This window comes from Sander lucioperca, chromosome 6 (genome assembly GCF_008315115.2).
Source record: "Sander lucioperca isolate FBNREF2018 chromosome 6, SLUC_FBN_1.2, whole genome shotgun sequence".
NCBI lineage: Eukaryota > Metazoa > Chordata > Actinopteri > Perciformes > Percidae > Sander > Sander lucioperca.
In genome coordinates, this window is record NC_050178.1 from 31,076,241 (window position 1) to 31,097,538 (window position 21,298).

At 41.4% G+C, this 21,298-nt stretch overlaps 2 protein-coding genes across 8 annotated transcripts in view; both read right to left on the bottom strand.

Annotated features, from left to right (window-relative positions):
- Nucleotides 1-1,880: 1,880 nt before the first annotated feature.
- Nucleotides 1,881-5,847, bottom strand: LOC116065769 (class E basic helix-loop-helix protein 40-like). 2 transcript variants are annotated; one of them, XR_004897723.1, is made up of 6 exons: nucleotides 5,387-5,847; nucleotides 5,201-5,264; nucleotides 4,841-4,948; nucleotides 4,281-4,404; nucleotides 2,940-3,982; nucleotides 1,881-2,907 (listed from the first exon to the last, which is right to left on the bottom strand). XR_004897723.1 is itself a non-coding variant. In XM_031321410.2 (5 exons), the coding sequence occupies exons 1-5, from the start codon at nucleotides 5,455-5,457 to the stop codon at nucleotides 3,063-3,065; spliced, it is 1,287 nt and encodes a 428-aa protein (XP_031177270.1). In that variant the 5' UTR covers nucleotides 5,458-5,847; the 3' UTR covers nucleotides 1,881-3,062. The 2 variants fall into 2 exon arrangements, 1 of the variants encoding a protein (XP_031177270.1); XM_031321410.2 differs by having other exon boundaries at nucleotides 1,881-3,982.
- Nucleotides 5,848-9,193: 3,346 nt separating this feature from the next.
- Nucleotides 9,194-21,298, bottom strand: part of LOC116065778 (inositol 1,4,5-trisphosphate receptor type 1) — an 85,219-nt gene continuing 73,114 nt past the window's right edge. For 5 of the 6 annotated variants that reach the window (XM_031321433.2, XM_031321439.2, XM_031321428.2 and 2 more), the window contains 4 exons: nucleotides 20,693-20,858; nucleotides 18,160-18,320; nucleotides 11,228-11,389; nucleotides 10,214-10,464 (listed from right to left, as the gene is read on the bottom strand). In XM_031321433.2, coding sequence (XP_031177293.1) covers nucleotides 10,378-10,464; nucleotides 11,228-11,389; nucleotides 18,160-18,320; nucleotides 20,693-20,858 — 576 coding nt within the window. In that variant the 3' untranslated portion in view covers nucleotides 10,214-10,377. Of the gene's footprint in view, nucleotides 10,465-11,227; nucleotides 11,390-18,159; nucleotides 18,321-20,692; nucleotides 20,859-21,298 lie in introns of all 6 variants that reach the window. The other variant, XM_031321421.2, reaches the window with a different exon arrangement.

The following is a 21,298-nucleotide window of genomic DNA, read 5'->3' on the forward strand; positions in this document are numbered from 1 at the left end:
GACCACATAAATTGAATTTATTGTCAACTAGAGACCATCTTACAATGTGATCACATCAACCTTGACGCCAAATCAACTACACCCATTTTTGAACTCGGCTTTTATTGTGTCAACTACACACCTGTAAAGTTTTGTGACTGCATCTTGAACAGTTGCGACGCTGTCGCGGTGACAAAATCTGGCTGCAGACAGACAGACATATATAAACACCTAGCAAAGTGATCAAAACTGCCTGTGCGGTAGTTCCCTCTACACACACATAAGTGTTTGTTTCACTATCTTTGTGGGGACCCGTCATTGACATAATGCATTCCCTAGCCCCTCACCCTAACCATAACCTAATTCTAACCCTAATCCTAAAACCAAGTCTTAACCCTCAAACAGCCCTTTAACCTTGTGGGGTCCAGCATTTTAGGCCCCACAAGGCTGTGCAGACCCCACAAGTATACTGTATTCCCCGGTTTTTGGACCCCACGAATATAGTAAAACAAGCACACACACACACACACACACACACACACACACACACACACACACACACACACACACACACACACACATACACACACACAGGGTGTTTGCCTGAATTACATGACTAAAATAATAAACTACTAAAATTTGCAAACTGAAATATATATATATTTTTTCTTTGGTGGCAATTTTGCCCTTAATTGAACAGATAGACAGAACTAGAAACAGACAGGAAACAATGAGGGAGGGTGAGATAGGTATGACGTGCAACGAAGGTCAAACTGGAGATTTTGTGGTTATATGGTATGTGTCTTAACCCCTAGGCTTCCAGCACCCAACTACTGGCATAAGTGTTAAAAGCATTATTAACTAGGCCCATAGAAAATGGTTAAACTGGCTGAAATAGCTCTAAAAAAAAAAAGCTCTAAAATCAGCTTGAAAATTATATCTCATGACAGCAATAAAACATGGAAGTCCTACTGAAACAAATGACTGAAAATTAACTTAACTAAGAGAACAGGTTTAGGGGGCGGCCTCTAGCTCACTCAGTAAGACCGTGCGCCCCATGTAGGCTGAGGGTTTGAATCCGACCTGCGGCCCTATACTGCGTGTCATCCCCCATCTCCCTCCCACCTTTCTTGTCACTGTCACTATCAAATAAAGGGAAAAGCCCACACAAAAATAATCTTTAAAACAAAAAAGAGAATGGGTTTAGAAGGAACTGATGACATGGCCTTTGACTTCAGTTTGAATGAACAAACTAGATATGGAATGAAACAATACTCATACAGCTCAGAAATTATAGTGGAAACAATATGTGGTTGAAGAGTTTATGATTGACATTGGATACGCTGGGCCTGTGTAGAATGTAGAATGTAGAAATCTGCAGCACAAGATAAGCCTTGTTGACTGTAAGTGTAATCACATAGCTGAAATATGCAAAGCAGTAAAATTTGATTGCACAATACATGTTGTAGTGATTTGTTTCGGTTTATGCGTTTTTAGTGCTGGGAGTGTAAATATAGAGCGAGATGTCGCAACTCTGGGATAATAATTTAGTAATGAATCATAGAGCCAACAAAAAACATAGAAAATGTCTCCCTGTCCAGGCTTTTGACAAGATGCAGATGGATCCTGATTATTGCCTCAGGAGATTAACTGAAACTGTTTACACTCACGTCCATTGACTTGTTGTATTAGTGTGCACAGCCAGTTAACCAGCAGGAGAGAAGAGGCTACAGATCTGCCATTACATAAATGTTCCCGGTGACATGAATGCCGTGGTGCTGTAAAAGAACAGATTGCGTTTCATTGTTTGATGTTTTCACACACACACACACACACACACACACACACACACACACACACACACACACCCCTTCTCTTTCATATACATACAGTCGAAGCAATTTTCCACGGGAAAGAAAAATACTTTAATACACTTATATAATGTATACCAACATTTATAGACAAAATATGTACATCAAACATCTTTCATGTAGGTCCTAAAATATAAAATCTCAAGTACCTCTTTCTATAGAAAACTAGTCTTCGGGTAAAACTTTTACATTCAGCTTCTCTCGTCCTCACTCCTTTGACTCCAGTATTCATACATAGTACAGAGAATAAATATCTGAGATTTATCAGCTTTTCACAAGTAAAAGGCAACAGCAAGAACAAACACCAGGTTTGACTTGAGCAGAAACAGATGTTGAGTATGCAGGTCCAGCACAGTGCTACAGTATGTACACAGTTTCTGAGTACACAACGTACAATTGTCCACACTCTGCCCACCTTCTCTCCTTCCGGAGAGGCAGAGTGCGAGAACAGGTATCAAAAATAGAAATGTACAAGAAGTCTATGAACAATAATTACAGAAAAGCCATCTTAACTGTCTGTTTGTCAATGAAAAACAAGACTTCTCATTCAGTGAGTTCATGTGGTGGCCCATTCCTTCATCTGTGCATAGGGTGTACCCTTGCTTTTGTCTGTACACACTTAAGGAAAACCTTGTATCTTATGGTGCCAGTCATCGTGACCTAAGGGACATAGGCAACAAACTTTGGGAATATTACCGCTAACATTTGGTGCAACACTTTCTAAAGTACAAAGATGACGTGTCTCTATTGCAACAGCTACAAGTGAGATGCATCAGTGTGATCAGCGTTTATACTTTATCAGCAGCGTCTAAAAAGTATCTTTCTTTACATTCAACCAAGTGTGTGTGTGTGTGTGTGTGTGTGTGTGTGTGTGTCTGTGTGTGTGTGTGTGTGTGTGTGTGTGTGTGTGTGTGTGTGTGTGTGTGTGTGTGCAGAGCAGGTCCAGTTTATATGATACATTTGTAATACCAGCATTTAACATTCAACCAGAGCTTTGCATCCTCCGAGTGTGGACAGATGTTGCCTCTCCTCCATCTCCTCTTGATTATTTCTACAAGTCCTCTAGTTTTCGGTTTGACCTCCAGGCTGAGGAACAGAGGACAGGAATGAGGATGGATTATGGAAAGGCTCAGTCATGTTCTCATTCCTACTACTGTCTTTACTCCTGGGTACTAGAACAGGATAATCTCTTCACCCCTGTTCTCTTAGCTCTCAGTCTTTGGTTTCCAGGTTGAGGGGTGGTACCTGCTTTAGTGCCTGAAGGAGGGCAGGGGAGTCCATGGGGGTCTGAGATATGGCTGGGGCAGGTGAGCCTCCCCTGGGAGACAAAACTAGCTGAGGTGGAGATGGTCTTTCGCTGGACATGGTGGTTGCAGAGACTCCCAAACCAGAGTAAATCATGGGCACGGCCCCGGGGTACCAGCATTTCTCAAGCATTGGGAGGTAGGCTGCAGCAGAAGGTGGAATTAGGTAGAAAGGCATGCAGAGGGGATGTGGAGGAGTTGGATGGTTGGGGGATATGCTCATGTAATTGCCATAACCGCTAGAGGACGATGATGTTGATGATTCTCCACCAGAGAGCAGCTCATCCTCAGACGACTCTCCCCGGGGTCGTTTGTAGCATGGCTCGTCATCCTCCTGCTTGATGCTGGAGCTCTGCTTCTCGCCCAGCGCTCGCTTCAGATGGCTCTCCTGAACGTAGTAATCTGGACACCTCTGTGGCGCCCCAGATTCGGTCTTCTCCAGCTCTCCCCCATAGCCGCTGTCTGTATCCGTATCACTGCCACTCTGCTCACTGCTTAGTGGAGCGTACGCCCGCTGGATGACAGGCACACAGTTCCTCCCATAGCCCTCCCTGGGTTTCGGGGGTAAGCTGGCGGGCATCTCCTTGTGAGGTTGGTGCTGGTGGTAGGCAGGGATTTCCTCAGGTTGAGGGCTGAGAGGAGTGTGGGGTCGGACCGGACTTTGCAGCACCTCTGCAGCTAACTTGTGAAGGTGATTGATCACATGGGATGGTGTGAAGTCTCCATCAGTCTCATGATTGCCCAGATACTGAAGCATCTCATTGGCACACATGTGGAAGCCAGAGCAGAACAGCTCCTCTGACTTATCCTGGTTGATAGAAGACTGCTCTGTAAAGACAACAAGAAACCACACAATCAGAAATTCTGCAGTTTGACACATATGTCTCTTTTCCAACAAATATAGGTATAGAAGTAACTTATTTGCCTGTATTCTAATCTGCATAATCCTGCCATTGAGTATACACCTCGGTCATTTGCATTCTGTCCAATAAAACCATGCTGCTGCATGCATGCGTGCGTGTGTGTGTGTGTGTGTGTGTGTGTGTGTGTGTGTGTGTGTGTGTGTGTGTGTGTGTGTGTGTGTGTGTGTGCGTGCGTGCGTGCGTTTGAGTGATCTGCAGCTCACCAATTTGCATGCCATTCTGCAGAGCGAGGATCTTCTGCTGCTGTTGCTCCAGAAGAGAGGTGAGGGCTTTCACATGCTTGAGCGTAAGCTCTAAAACCACAGCCTTCTCCAGATGGCCCAGAGTCTGTAGGAAACACACACAGTCAGCACATCCTCACCTCTTATATAACACATGGAGACTACGTTTTACTGCTCATGTACACATGAGTTTGGCTGTCTGGTCATCAAAACACTACAGCAGCAACCATAAAGGCAAAAATAGTCAATAGGAAATATTCAATATATCATACTCAATATTTATAAATAATGTTCAGTCTAGAATATGAATTATATTGCAATTACTTTTACGGGGTATTGTATTTTAATTTTTTTTTTTTTTTTTAAATCCCCAGTTTAAACAATAACACATAACAGAAGACACATCCTCTTTAGTGTGAGCTGTCATTCACTATCTGCTGACGCACTCAGCACAGAGAATGCAATACCACTGAATAGCCACTCGATGGTGCATGTCACTACAATGAACCCCATCATCCCTCCCAGCCACAGCATGAACTTACAGTGAGTTTCAGGTGCTCTGGTAATAAATCTTTCAACTGAGCGATGCACTCGTTTATCCGGTCACGCCTTTTCTTCTCAATAAGTCTGTGAGGCAGCTTGTAGGTGTCCTGCAAGAATAAACGGCATTGTTGGTTAAATTCAGCTGATCTGAAAGCACACAACTATAGTTGTTTATGATAAGAGGCAGTCACTCCGATAGGGAGGACTCCAGGAGTTATGTCATAGCAGAAATTAGCACAACCATTTATGGGACTACTGGGCTACTGCCAGCCTAGTTCCTCCCTTGTAGTTCACACCCATTAATAACATATTTGTGGTTATAACTTAACATGTTGACAACAAGCAAAATAATAACGGACCTTGCTCTCCTCTCCTCTCTTCATTCCTCGTCTGGGTTTATAAACATACATCGGGAAATCCACCCTAAAGAAATACAAAGAGAGAACAACAGTGAGGGATGTGGTAATGGTTTGGTGAAGTATGATATAGACAGGCTACAGAAGTTTGAGGAAAGCATTTTGTCAAAGTATAAAGGTCTTCCTTACCCCTGCACGTCTGACAGATCAGCCTGGTGTTTGGACAGAGGAGGCGGTTGCGCGCTTGGAATTCGCTCCATTGTTTTTTTTTTTCTCCAATTACGCAGTAAAGTCGAGGTACTTTTCCAATGCGGTCACAAATAAAAAATCATCTATTTACACGTGATGAAACAAGTTGGCAAAAGCAAGCTAGTGAAATGCACTAAAATGCTTCCAAAAAAACCAGTAACGATTAGTATTATTTTCTCATTATATTTAATACTTGTCGTACTAACGTAAAGATTATTTTGCGTGTAAAAATGTTTTCAAGTTAGTCCATGCGATTTCCATGCGCCGCGATCGTGCCGCAGAAAGAAGGCAACCCTGTTGGTGGCGCGTTGGGAAAGTGGGGGAGGACAGAGCGACGAGTTAAATAAACCCTCTGACTCTCAGCTTCGCCTGACCTACCTCTGTCACATGAGGCTCACGTGTTAAACGGTGCTGTATCCTCGGCGGAGGGACGGCCCTCTTTCTACTGATAAGGAGCCAGTGGGCGGACGGCGGCGGACGTCAGAGCGGAGGGCGGCGCGTGTCCGATCTCGTGTACCACCATGCTGAAGTGGATGGAAACAAGGCTGTGTGTAGCACGGCGCGGGGAACGTGCTGGCAGCGAACCAGTGCACAGGAGATGGTGCTTGCTACTGCCAATGAAGATATACAATACATAGCCTACTAGTAGCTACTATACTAGTAATATACAGCAGGATTATTATAAAGCAGTAATGCTACAAAATGTCATCAAGTTAAATTAAGCCATTTTTTTTAACTGTGCTTATGAGTGTTTATGATGCATCGATATTTTTTTATATATAGTTTTATATTCAACATTTCATTAATTATGAAGGAATAATAGCAGATCCACGTGCACCTGTGCGTGGATGAGTGTGTGGAGTGAGTGAGTGTTTGTTGTCATGAGGCAGTGTCGGCTGTCACGTTGATCTCCTCATGGCCCAGGGAGCCTGCAGGCCACATCCAGGCACCCAGCACACGGCGGCTGCACCTGTCTGCTGCAGGCTGTAAGCACAGACAGATCCCTCTTGTTTACACCATTTTTTAAATGCTGACTTTCATGAAGTAATTTTTCTCTTGCAAATAAAAAGGCGTATAAAGACAGGGTTGTTGACATATACAACATGATCATGATTCCTCAATTTCCCTTTACCAGAAAATATCTCTAATAACCCCAAAAATAAGCTAAAATAAGAGCTTAACAGCCTTTAAACTCGCATTAACATAATTTTTTTCTACAAGAATAGGATATTTTGATGTAAAAATACAATAGGGTTTGATTATGTCATATATGTAATAAACAAGCACAGTTCCAGACTCAATTAGACTATTGCAGGTCTATTACAGCACCTATAGTCAAAGATAATCAACAGTTTGTTGATGTCACATGGAAACAGGGAGTGTGGCTTCACGTTTTGGTCACAATAATCAAGGTGCAAGACCTTTTCTTAATCTTATTAAAATTAAAACTAATGGGGCATCCGCATACTTAAGTCTGTGCCAAATGTGAGTGTGCGGATGCTTTCCCCCATTAGTTTTATTGTCTTTAGCTCCAGCACCTCAGCCAAGCCTGAGCAGCTCTTTTTTCTTTTTAATAATCCCATTAAAATCCATAATTTGTTCTTCTGCTAGTTCAAATCAATGTTGATTAATGTCCTCCTATTGAAGCTAGAATGATGGATGTTTGTGAAGCTGTAAACAAATATCTATCACAGGAATTATGATGTGATTGGAGAAAAGCTGCAACATTTTCTCCTCCCTCAAGTTTTGTTTTCTTCCATTTGGCCACATGTCTCTCAGGATTTTTGCCTGGAAATCACATTAAGCTAAATCCCTGCAGTAACTGAATCCTATGAACTCCTGCTTATAGTCGTTTGGGGACAATTAGTTGTTTTTTCAAGATAGGAACACAAAATCTAGTCTCTCAAGCCAGATGAGACTCAGGAGGCTATACAAACCTCCCTGACAAAGGAAAGCTTGGCAGCATATATTTATTTTTAATAAACAATATTTCAAATCACAATTACATTTTCATAACCATCAGATCCATCAGCCTCCAAACTTTGGATTTCATGATTTAACATCATAGGAGACTGAGAAGCAAATAAACAGATCCTATTATTATTTTTCCAATCTATCACACAAAGTGTAATGCAGAATGGAATCGGTGCATGGTACAGTTGTCTCTCTGTTCAGCCAGGCTGCTATGGATCTGCTCAAAGATTGTGGATCAAACGTTTGAGTCAAGTTTTCAAACTGCAAAGAATATTGTCTCTTGCTGATAATATTGACCAGATCCCTCTCACATTTTATTTGAAGAATATGAGCTTTTGCCATCACACAGATGAGTTCCACAAATGCGATTGAACAGGTTCAGGAATTATTTTGTTCCTCAGTCTTTCAAACTACTAAATCAGAGTTTGGGTTCTAAGTAGGCCTCATTGTACCTGGATCGACTGTAAAAGGGAGCAATTCAATTGTTTGCACTGCATCCACTTTTCATAATGTCTGATGTTATATTTAGTGTTTGTAGTATGGTTTTGTTGTATGGTTAAATGTCGTGTTTTGTATTTATGTGAAACAGTGTACATCTATTTATGTGAACCAAGTGAATGAGGCCCTCACTTGTTGCTGGGAAAGAAACTACTTTCCTTAAACTATTTGTATTCGTAGAAACACTGTTTCTACGAATAGTTTAAGGAAAGTAGTTTCTTTCCCAGCAACAAGTGAGGGTCTTCATTCAACTGATTCAAACAGAGTCTGTTAGAAAATTCCTAGAGTGTAGTGAATTAAATAGAAATGGGGTGGGCTACAGGACTCAGTAATTACAAAATGGCCATAACACACATCACAGTGCTGCAGCTGTAATTAAATAACAATGACGGAAAGCCCCTTGAAGACAGTGGGCAAATCGAACACAATTTAAGACTGAATTTGATTAAAACAAAAATCCCGATAATGGCACCTTTGTTTTAGTTCACTTGTATCTTGTAACATTCTTGGAGAATATTGTGGAAAACACCTTTTGCCCTTAATTGTTTTCAGCATAAAGCCAAAAAGTATTTATTCTGTTTGACAAAACGTTTTTCATAAAGTTGAGATGTACTGTATGCTGATATGTACTGTATGCTGGTAAAATGTATAACTGGACACAAGCTGCTAAAAATATTGTATTTACAGTACTTATGTGATAAATAAGCCCACTGACAAATGGCAAGATGTTTGAATGGTAATGTTGTCAAAAGTGTTACAATGGGCAATTCAAAAAACTAACATTTTAAGTAAAATTCTCTTCTGGTGCAAAGTGTATGCTTAATAAAAACTATATTTATAATACAGTGTCAGTCTTCGGAAAAAAAGGCAGTTTTACAATTTAAAAATTCTATATATGGTCCATCTGTATTGTGATGAAATCCAAAAAGGTCAAATTCAAAGTAAAAATGTGCAAGCCTTGTTTAACTCAACATGCTAACATATTTCCTCATAACAAGATAAGTGCACTTCCTCATTTGTAGAGGACCACACAAAAGATTTCAGATTTCATCTGCCGGCAATTCCCAAATTTACTTCTGTAAGGCTCTTCATTCATCTGACTGCAGCCCTTTTTCAAAATTATACGACTCAAGTTGTCAACCAATAATCAGTTAGACAGATAATAAAATGCCAACATCCTCATTAACTTTAGTCTTGCATTTCTGGTCATGCCTCGACTTCCACACTGATGCGGATAACGTTTAACACTCACCCACAGTTTATTTCACCCACAGATTATTTTACACACTTGTTTATTTAAATAGACTCCAAGCATGGAATGTACAATTCAGACACAAACCATATATTAGTATAAAAGTTTAGTTTGGTCAAGCAGCACTCCAAATGACATCTATTAGTCTTCTTTTTTCCCCTCACATACCCTCAAACACTCAAACAGTCATTATCGAGTGGGTCTTTTACAAAGTGACGTAACATTCATTTGTGTGCTACAGAAAATATCAGTGCTTAAGGACTAAATGAATGAAAGGGTGATTACACAATTTAGTGCAGATAAGAATACATCTAATTTAACTAACATTCTAACATTTCTCCCCAAATCCTATAAATTTAGTTTTACAGTGTGCTTCCAATGTAACTACATATCACTATTATTGAGCACAACATGGAACCAGCCTCAGAGCGAAGCAGTGACGTGGTTCGCTCCTTCTCCATAGTAGGTCCATACGGTTTGTTATCCAAAATAATAGAAGGTACTAACAGGTCAGTATTATTTCTCTTTATCAGTAATGTCCCCTCAAAAGCCTTTTTTAATCTAAAGTGACCTGGAACGAGCAGAACCTTCATTTGAGATTGCAAAAAAATGTGAAAGTGATAATGAATGAAAAACAGAACACTGTATAGGTTTTATAACAGCATTAAGAAACTTTGTAAAAGTATATTCTTTTTCAGACATACTGTATCATTAAGCATTCCTATTGCTGTCAGACAAAAGCAAAATGGGTTCATACGAACCTTCAAATCCACTTGACCTGAGTTTGCTGATGCAACACTTAGGATTAAAGGCTCGATACAAGGCCACTTGAAAGGAATACCCCCTCATGAACAATGGCTAAACTTTGGCATGCTGTCAATGCGGTAAAATGCAGAAGGCATTTGGGGCAGTAAAGCTGAAGTCAGTATTTTCATCTCCTAAACCCACAGGACTGGATTGAGGCACTTGGTGCACACTCCACCCACACAAACACATCCACACTACAGACCGCAAGTAACATACTCAGATAACTTTCACTTTACACAGACACTCAGAAGCACACATGTTGTAGGTGTTTCTGGTGAAGTATACAGTCAGACATCAACTTAAATACATACTGGAGACGGACATGATTTGGCATTCTCCTGTCTAACGTGGTGCACTGACAGGAGTGCTTAGGCACTGGTGAAACTGGCCCCACGGGCCCTCAGGCAGGCTGCTGGGCATTAATGTTCATGTGAGGGGGATGACCAAGAAGACCAATTCGTTGCTTCTGCTTCCTCTGCTCTGTCATCTTCACAGGGAAACAAAAACAGTAGTTTAATGAAGACGGCAAGTTAGCAAACATGGATAAAAACAATGGAGGATTTAAGATGCACAAAAACTGAAGTAAAAAGTAAAAATGGACAAATTGTAGTTTTACGGGGGTTAATTAGTGAGCTTTAGGAGTGCTTGTAGGCATGTTTTTTTTACCTTGGGACAGAGCAAGGCTAATTGTTTCCTTCGGTTTCCAGTCTTTATGCTAGGCTTAGCTAACTGGCTGCTATCAGTAGCCTCCTATTTACTGTGCATACACGAGTGGTATCGATTGCTCATCTAACTGTATTAAAGTGTATTTCTCAAAGTGTCAAACTTAGTCTTTTAAGACTCAGAGGCAAAATGTGTGTGCCTTAACAATGGAATAATATTTTTAATTTTGTTAACCTATTGAAAAGACAACTGTCGTTGCATAGTGTGACGAAGTACGGTGCATTTTTTATTTCTGCATAAAAAAAACAATCAAGGCAGAAAGAGAACAGAACAGTTGAAAATAAACTAATTTAGATATTTGCCTAGGTTGTCTGAGTCAATCCCCAATAACTCTTCCTATGTTATTGTTCATTAAAACGTGGTTGCCTACTAATTACAGTACTAGGGTGCAGGTTGTCAATAACTTCCCAATAGCTGGACATTTATAAAAATGTCTCAGAAAAGCTAGCTGGTTCAAATGTAGGTAAAAGAAAAATTAATCATGGATGATATACTCGAAAATGAGGTAGGGCATGATTTACTGTCACCTGCTCCTTGAGCTCAGTCAGCTGTCCAGACAGGTTCACCACCAGCCTCATGGTCGACTCCAGCTTCTCCTGCAGGTTCCTGATTTCATTCTGTTCCCCCTCTGCATCGCTGCTGACCAGTGACATGGCGCGCATCCGTGGGAACCAGTCCAGGTTGTGCTCCTGTGGTAGAGCAAGCATATCAGCCACAAAATTTTGTACATTTACTACAAGTGAATAAGGCTAAGTTATGTCACATAAAGTATTGTTAATTTTAAAAGGAAGGTGCTAGTGTTTGGCAATCAAGTGCATACATCTTTTTTTCGTGATAAATTTTTTTATTGGCACCTTCAGACATACAAAACAAATGACATAACGTGTGACAGGTAATAGCAGACGGTGCAGAGAACGGAGAAACACAAATTGAACAAGAACAAAAACCCTCTCCCACCCCCCACCCTCTGCGGTCTTGAGGAAAACAAAACAAAACAAACAAACAAACAGAGCTCTCTGTGTGCATTGTGCCATATTGGGGTATTCAAATGCCACTTATTGGTGTAGCGTAGTTGTTCCTCCACCTGTTTAAAGTTGGTCAATGTGTTGGTTATAATAGGGCCATAGGTTAGCATACACCTTTTTGGACACACCCCTGCAAAGGCAAGATCTTGCAGTCTTAGACTTCCAGTGAGGTTTTGCTCTATTTCTCTGAGGGCCCGTAGCTGAAAGGCTGTGTGATACATTTTAAGGTTGGGGAGGGCCAAGCCTCCCGTGTTTGTGGTACGTTGCAGGGTAGAGTATTTTAGCCTAGGTTGTTTATTATTCCAAATATACTGCCGGATTAAAGTATCAAGTTTCTTCCAGAAATGTATTGGTGGGGGTAAGGGGATCATTGTACTTAAGAAATTCACACGAGGAACTATGTTCATTTTAACAACAGCAATCCTGGACTGCATTGATGCCGGCAGCGAGTTGGCCAGATCCCTTTGAACACTACTTAATATAGTTTCATAGTTGTCCTGGACAACTCGCTGTAGCGATGCGTGTATGATGATACCCAAATATATAATTTTGCTTTGGGTTGGTACTGTAACACTAATGGCTGATGTCACATGCCTGTTGTTCAATAAAAGAAGATTATATTTATTCCAGTTCATTTTATAGCCGGAGATTGAGCCAAATTAGTTGAAGATCTTAAGGATTTTTGGAATAGAGTCCTCAAGATCAGAGATGCACAACACAATATCATCTGCAAATAATGATATTGAGCTGCTATTGGATTTATTCTGTACATTATAGATTATGTTTTGCCTTATGGCTTGGGCTAATAGTTCAAGAGAGATTGCAAACAGCATGGGGGAAAGCCTGGGGTGCCGGGGAAGGTTAGGACATTTCCAAGGGCCTATGACTGACAGGGGCCCCAAAAAATACGTTAAAAACTAATATAAAAGTATTAAACCATCATCATTCAGTATATATATTTCAAATATAATAATAAAATTAATGATCTCTTTGTTTTTACTTGTTTTTGGCAGTAAAAGTTAAATATACTATATAATATATATATAAAATATAATATATATTAACTGTATTGAACTACAAGAAGCAAGACAGTTGCAAGCCTTTAATTAGAGTTATGTAAAGCTTTTGATGAGACAGTTAGATCCTAGAGATGTGGTGACAACAGCTGTGCAGAGGGGACCCAATTTGATTTTTTGTCATGGGGCCCAAAATTCCTGGTGGCGCCCATGGGGAAAGCAGGCACCCTGTTGAGAGCCCCGCTCGATGGGAAATGGAAATGGTCATTGGTTGAGACTATGGCCGTGGAATTCGCATATAAAGTACACACCATGTCAATGAATTTGGCCCCCAAACCAAGCCTCTCCATTACTTACCACAAGTAGTTCCACTCTAGGCCTTTTTCGCATCCACTGATAAAACTGCTGCAGTTGTTGGAAGGTTTCTGGCTTCTTCTATTACATGAAATAATCTGCGTACATTGTCTGCAGCGTGACGCTTTGGTATAAAACCTGATTGGTCGGGGTGGACTAGCTTCTCAATAAAGTGTTCTAAGCGGAGTGCCAAGCCTTTGGAATAGAGCTTAATATCGGTCCCAATGAGACTGATGGGCCTGTAATTTCAGCACTCCGTAAGATCTTTGCCCTTTTTGGGTATAACGGAAATTAATGCAGTGTTGGTTTGTTGATGAAAAGTACCCATCTCTATGGCCAAGGTTAAAGTTTGTAAAATGATAGGTCCTAATATGTCAAAGTACTGTAGAAGAAGTTCTGATGGAATTCCATCCAACCCCGGCATTTTCCCTTTTTTAACTGTTTTTAATGCTGATTTAAGTTCCTCTAACGTTATTGGTTGACCCAGTTCTTCTGCCTCCTCTGGGTCAAGAAGAGGCAGATTTAGTTCTTTTAGGAACTCCTGGCACTGTGTCGGATCTGGGTTGCAGGAGGACTCATACAGCTTTGAATAGAAGGATTGAAAATTGGCGCTGATATCTTTAGGATTTGTTGAGATACCTCGGTCTGTGTGGATGCTGTTGATAGTAGCTCTGGATTTGCTTTGTTTACATTTCAGAGCAAGCAACTTGCTTGGTTTACAGCCATTAAAATAATAATTTTGCCTCACTCTGTGCATTATGAACTCAGCTCTCCTTCTTAGCAGATCATTCAGCTCTGTTTGACTTGTGACCAAAAGAGTATGTGTAGATTTAGAAAAACACGTCATTAGAGACTGCTCTAGAGATCTACAACGTTCTTCGAACTCCGCAATCCTTGCCTCTCTTTTTCCTCTTCAAATTGAACGCAAAGGAAGATGTGAAATCTCTAATAAATCCTTTGCTTGCTTGCCAAATGAATGCCGGGTCCGAAACTGAGTCAGTATTGATTGATATAAACTCAGCTAGTTTGGCTCTAAACTCTGCATCAAAAGCTGTGTTCTGGAGAAGGGAGATATTAAATTGCCACCTTCTAGATCTTTCTCCTAACATATCACAGTGGAATGTGGTTATCAGCGCATTGTGATCAGACAGAATTGCTGGTTCTATTGCTATTGTGTGGAACATTGCCTTAAGCTCACTAGAACACAAAATATAATCAATGCGGGAGTGGGTGTGCTGATGTGCGGAAAAAAAGGTGTAATCTTTACTAGTAGGATTGTGCATCCTCCATACATCTGTAAAATGGTGGGATTCCACAACTGCTCTAAACATGTCTGATGTGTGTATTTAGGCCTTTGTGTGGTTGCCTGATCTATCCTGATTTAAATCTAGCACTGCATTCATGTCTCCCCCTATAATTAGTGAATATTCATTGAGAGAGAGCAATTCATTGGTTAGACGTGGGAAAAAGCTTACGTCTTATGTAGACGGTGCATATACCGAAACAAAGGCTATTTTCCTACTCCTTATTGTGGTGCATTTATAAGATATCCTGCCTATAAAAATCTTTACTACTTTTATCTACGGTGAGTGCGCATTTCCGCGACAGTAACACAATGGAGCCCTTGGTTTTGGTGTTGTCACTAGATGAAGCAGCAATCTTGTAGTATTTATTTTGTAGGCGATTTACATCTCTTTTACGTAAATGTGACTCTTGTATAAGCGCTACATCTATATTCTTTCTTCTTAAGTTGTCCAGGAATTTAGCTCGTTTGATCGGCCCGTTTAGCCCCCTGATGTTAACTGAAAGGATTGAAAGTTCAGCCATCTTCAAAATATACACGCATACATGTCTCGTGTACCCTACCGGAATTCGCTGATACGTTTGTAGCAAAGGGTGAACTGTTAGATCTAAGCAAAGTGTGGTAAAAACATAACAAACAAAATAAATTCCCTAACCCTCTGAGACCGCAGACCTCCTCCCCTATTTGTAAGATACGTGGCCACATCAAACGCAGCTCGCGCAAAACTCCAGCTCAAAACTGCCCCGCCTGTCTAAAGTCACAGGTTAAATGAAACAGGTCTGGTGAACTCTTATGTTAAACATGAACAATGTTACAAAAAACCTTAGAACTGGGCGCCCGGATAGCTCAGTTGGTAGGGCAGGCGCCCATATATAGAGGTTTACTCCTCGATGCAGCGGGCCCGGGTTTGATCTCCACCGCCGGCACTGGGTCCAGCCGCGGAGTGGCCCATGTGGAAGTTGGGTCGTCCTCATTATCCAACTCCCGACAGAAAACGTCCGCATCCTTGGCTGCAGTGAAGGTTAGCACTCTCCCTTTGTGTGTCACTCTCAGGGTGGCCGGATAAATAAGGAAGTTTGAGACGCCTTTAGCATGTAGCTTACTCTGTGCTCCTATAAATCCTTGGCGCCGCTGGACAGTGAGTGCACTGTAATCAGGCTTAAAGCATAGTGTTGCGTTGGAATCACAAATCGGGCCTTTCTGCTGTATTTGTCTCGCCCCCTGAAGGATTGCTTGGCGGTCCTGATATCTCAAACACCTGAAAATCAGAATACGTGTCGTTGTACCCTTGCCGTAGATTTTGTGTGCTCTGTCAATTTCGATGATAGCCTTGTTCTGTAAGGACGGAGATCCACACGGTAACTGATTTTGCAGGAACCCAACTGGGTCATCCTTTTCACTGCCCTCTTTTAGTCCAATGATGCGTACATTGTTGCGTCGGGATCGGTCTTCCATTTCGGCAAGCTTATACTCAAATTTCTTCTGGTCATCAACACAGGCACTCACCATGTTTCTCATCTGCCTGTTCTCTCTCTGCGTCTTGTCCATTCGTTGCACCAGATCACGTATAGCTCCCTGCCTCTCAAGCTCTGTTCTGATAATTTTGCAGCAAGGTATCAATTCCTGCTAACGCATCCTTCACTGCGCTGCGGACCACTGATTCAAGCATATCTCGTTGCCCTTCCAAGACCCTGGCTATAACGTTTTCCACGTTTAGGTCCGCGCTAGCATCAGTAGCCTTGTTAGCCGCCGCCATGCTAGCAGATTTCGGTGTCTGGGTAGACGACAACGAGACCTACTTTTTTGCGCCTGCAGGCATTTCACTGAGTCACTGTGGCAACAAATAAATTGATTGATGTCGAAGAAGAAGGAATAGACCTGGTTTTTCAATGAAAATACAGAGATGGGTGAGGAGCCTTAGCCTTGAGTGACCATTGCAATCGTTGATCACGTGACCTCCCTCAAGTAGTGTTGACGAACTGACCGAAGAGCCGGTTAATTAACCCGACTCGTGTCACTGAACCGGGAGACTCGAGTGCCATATGTCAATGAACCGACTCACTCCTGTTTTTTTCTTTTACTTCATTCGTGCCGTTGTGTGAAGCTGGTATTCTTCTGCTACTGTGTGTGTAGTAATCTAGCTCATTAGCGCCTCCACTGGAGTGGTGGTGGTAGAATCAATCAGGAAATGAGCTACCTAGACCGCGCACTAGGCTACTGAACGAGACCGAATGCAACTGTGCAACCGGCCGGCCCGCTCGAGTCATGTAATCAAGCGGTGTCTGGGTTCTCGGCAAGTTTGAGTTATTAACCAAGCCTGGTTTCTGGTGCATCTTAGATGATTGTGTTCATGGCAATTCACACATTATCGATGGGGAAGTACATCACATACAAATACACGTCATGTTATCTTGGTAGTTATGTTAAGTTAAATGTTAGAGAAGTGAATGTTGCTATGTGGTAGGTAGGCTGTCACGACGAGACCGCGCACCAGGCTACTGAACGAGACCGTAAGGACCGTAACCGAGGGTACTGCATGAGTCTATTTTCAAACAGGTGTCAAGGTTCTCGGCAAGTTTGAGTTATCAACCGATCCCAGAAGCCTTTATTTCTCGTGCATCTTAGATGATTGTGTGCATACAAATTCATAGACTACATTATCGATGGATCTCACATACAAATGCACGTCATGTTATCTTAGTAGTTATGTTAAGTTAAATGTTTGTTACATGGTAGGTAGGCTGTCACCAGACTACTGAACAAGACCGTAACCGTGCTTAATGCATGAGTCTATGTAATCAAACGGATGTGTAGTTTCTCGGCAAGTTTGAGTTATCAACCGATAGCAGAAGCCTTTATGTCTCGTGCATTTTAGAATTGTGTTCATGGAAATTCATAGGCTACATTACCAAGGGGAAATTATTATATCACCTATAAATACACGTAATGTTATCTTGGTAGTTCTGTTAAGTTAAATGTTAGAAGTGAATGTTGCTACATGGTAGTTAGACTGTCACGAGGAGACCGCCCACCAGGCTACCGAATGTAACCGTGGCCAGTGCGTGAGTCTAGTGTCGGTCAGTAGGAGTGTGTAAATAGTATGTCGAGACCGAATGTAACCGCAACCGCTCAAGTCTTCTGCGGTGTCTTGGTTCCTGGCGGGGGAACGCGATCACGCCACCCCCCCTCCTGCTGCCGAGGGCATGCGAACCGGTGACCGAATCTATTAACTCGGTAGGCCAACCAACGACCGTCCGGTTGAACCGACTCATGTAAAAGAGTCGGTTGTCCCATCACTACCCTCAAGTGCATATATCTGAACTCCAGATGACACTGGTTGACAAGCTCTGTTCCAACGATTCCTTATCATGATTTGATCAGTTTTAGGGTTAGACCATAACTCATGTACCATCTTGTTGACTTCCTGTTTGTCTGCACAGTCTGTGTCATTAAATGTGACTGGCATTTCTGTCAGTTGAGATTAGAAAAGAGGAACACATTACTGTACTAAGGTGTGGGAGATGGGCCTGTACAGGTTTACAAGTCTGACTCAGTAGCATAAAGTCTATTCGATCATAGATACTACTAGATAAACGCCCATCTTACTACTCTTTCGATCAGGTTGGCTGCACCAGACTGTAATCTATTCCAAGACAGAATGGTCTAATACTTAATGTAACCCATTTACAAAAAAAAAAAAAAAGTAGGCCTGCGCTGAGATGGTGGATGTGTGTTTTAGGGTGTCTGTGCTTTTCATTTACCTTGATCATCTCAGCCACGTAGCTCTCAGGGCCTGTGTATTCGGTAGAGTCTTTAACTTTTACCAGCACAATAAAGAATAGGTAGTGCCACATGTTGTGCTCCTCTTTGATGTGGCCCTCAAAAGTCACTGTCTTGTTGTCAAACTTGTCCCGCTCCAGGCCTGGAATGTGACGAGAAAATAGTAAGTTAGGTAAAAATATGCAGTCAGTAAGTCTCATTGGTGTAAAGGTCGGGAGAACAAATAACATATAAATTAACCAATACGAAAAATGAAAAATTCTCATGCCGAACAAAACATTAGACATAAAACATAAGATTGTGCATAACATCCACAATAATGACTCTTTAAGAACGACGTACAACATAAAAAACATGGCAACAAAATGGCGTAAGAAAGACAAGCAGACAAGACAGTATTCGTAAGAAATAGCAAAATACAGAAGTATAACAACTATAAAGCAGTATTTATAGATGAGTGGAACTATTGTTATGTCCTTGAAAGAGATGAAACCTTATTTGTAACATTATTGTTTTACAGTGCATTGCAGGCAGTATTGAAAAGAGGACACCAGGGACGTATTTGATTTTTAGGTGGATTTGACAAGCAAAACATATGCTAAATATGGTCTATATACTATGGTTATCAGCGGTAGTTCAGAAACTTAAGAGCATATTTTGCTCTACACCTTCAAAGTGAACACAAATGAAATTGTGGATTAGAGCAACTCCAGAGTCTTACAACCCATCAATGCAAATTTCAGTCTTTGTTCTCTGCGTTTAGAAAAATATTTCTCTCTTTTACAACACAGATTCGACTGAGTCTTCTGAAGAAGGGCAGAACAGAAGTAAAACTCACTGGCTGTTTTTGTCCCTAAAAGTACATATATTTTGATTGTATATAAATGGTAAAGGGAGCTTCCAGCTGTGCAGTAATGATACTGGTGTAAACGAATGATAACAGACAGGGATAAAACCTTGGGGGTCTAGATTTAAACATGCAGGGGCTGTCTCTATATTAAGCTTATATAGACCCATGTTATAGGACAGTGGCGGACTCAGGCTGTCTGAGGGGCAGGGGAGGAAAAAAAAAAGTGGGCACCAGCACATAAAAACTTTTCTAGCAAGTAGGCCAGGCCACTGTATTGTCTTTTCTCTAGAGGGCACATCATGTTTTATCTCGCATAGGGGCATCCAAGAGGACACTTTGGGAACATGGGAAACCAAGGACTTGAGAGAGATATTTAGTCAGTTGTTAACAGTTAACCAGTTCCTCTTTCCCATTTCTCTAAACAAGATGGAGAGTGAGGTTGAGCCTGATTCTTTAAACAGAAATGCACAAAACGTCCATGACATAAACCAGTCATTGGATACAGACCCACAGGCCTAAACACAAATACAAGATTGAGAAAAAGATCAATGGCTTATAAAACCAAGCTGGAGAGCCACTTAAGCCTGTGGAGGTCGGCTCCTAATCTCTGCATCTCCTGTTCCCTTGTGGTTCATCTGGAAACCATAGAGACGGCAGCTCCCCTTGTGGCCTGGCCTTCTTTAACATGAGTGAGTCAGAGCTGATGGCTGGCTGGGTGACATGATACTGTTCTTGTTTCATATGCTTACCACTTGTCCTGACTGCCTGACCCAACATACGCACGCACACACATGCTCATGTCCATGTACTGCTGGGCTCACACACACATGAACAGTCCCACACACACTCAGCAGCATGTACTTTTTTTTTAGACACTCACAAATATAATGTACATAAAAGGAAATGCAGATGCCGCGACACAGAGGGTCAGAGTATGGGTAATCAGTGAAGTTGCACAAAACATATGGTGTGAAAATGAGTGTGTGTGAGTGAGTAGCAGATGTCTGTGCGTGTGAGACAGACATGAATTATGGAGGCGAGCAGAGCAGTGGCAGGAAGCACTCATGACTCAGCCTTCTTTGGAACAACAGCTAAGTAAAAGGGGGAGGAAGAGAGGATGGGGGACTGCAACAAACAACATGCACCTTAACAGACATACCAGAAACCACAAACGCACCAAGAAATCAAACGTTCGAAGAGGGGAATTAGGGAATTCACAGAGTGACATGAGCTGGATTGTGATCCTGGCACTGGGAAACTATTGGTTTGATTCCCATTATAATATCATTAGGAAAATATTTCAGCAAAGACTGCTTAATGCTTGGCAGAGAGAGCCATGCCACATAAGATAAAAGCTCGAAGTGACACATAACCAGTAAAAATATGTATGTCTGAGGTAACGAGCAATGTTGTCAACTTTAGGGCTGCAAAAATATATTTACACTAATCAATTTATTCAAGTTATTTTTCAGTTAACTTAAGATTAACCTATACTGTATAGTGTCAGGAAATAAAGACATATATTCAGTGCTAGTTTCCAAAGCCCAAAGTATTGTCTTAGAATTGCTTATTTTGTCTGAACAATATAAAACATAAATGTTTGGTAACAAACAAAGACATTAGGGAGCCTATGACTTATAAACAGATCAGGTGAGCAGTCTCACCGCAGATAAAGCAGGTAGTCTTCAGGACTTCTTCTTTCTTTTGTTTTTCACTCCTCAGGTCAGCAAAGGTGTCGATGATAACACCAAAGATGAGGTTGAGGACAATGATGATAACCATAAAGAAGAAAAGCAGGTCGTATATCACTCTAGCTGCAAACAGTGGCTCCTGTAGTAAGGAACAGGAAACAGAGTTAAATCTAAAGGCGCACAACAGTAGCTTCTGTATGGGAAGTGTTCCGAGGTAGAATATAACAGATCATAGTTGTTGTCATGAGTTTAAAAACGAAGTTAACCTTCATCATCATGGATGTTAATGGAAACACAAGACCACAGGTGCAAACTGCCAGATGCTACAGTTTAGTAACAAAAACAGCAGAAAGCCGAGCAACCTGATGCAGCCTGTTGCTGTCTATGTAGGACAAAAAAAAGGTTTATTTATTTGACATCATTAGCCAATCGAGCTACAATGGACTTCAATGCCTACATACTGTGCTGTAAATACATTTGCCAGTTTCATTCACTTATTTTCCATTTTTAAATTCCTCTTTAAAGTAATGGTCACCAGCCTAATGCAGTCACACATATTTAGGACAAGCTTGTTCTGAA

Bases quoted from the DNA above. Each gene is read 5' to 3' on its own strand.
- LOC116065769 (XM_031321410.2), bottom strand. From the start codon at position 5,457: ATGGAGCGAATTCCAAGCGCGCAACCGCCTCCTCTGTCCAAACACCAG. The intron at 5,265-5,386 runs GTAAGGAAGACC...GTATTTCTTTAG, and splicing joins GATCTGTCAGACGTGCAGGG to GGTGGATTTCCCGATGTATG. The intron at 4,405-4,840 runs GTAAGTTCATGC...TGTTTCCTACAG, and splicing joins CAGAGCACCTGAAACTCACT to ACTCTGGGCCATCTGGAGAA.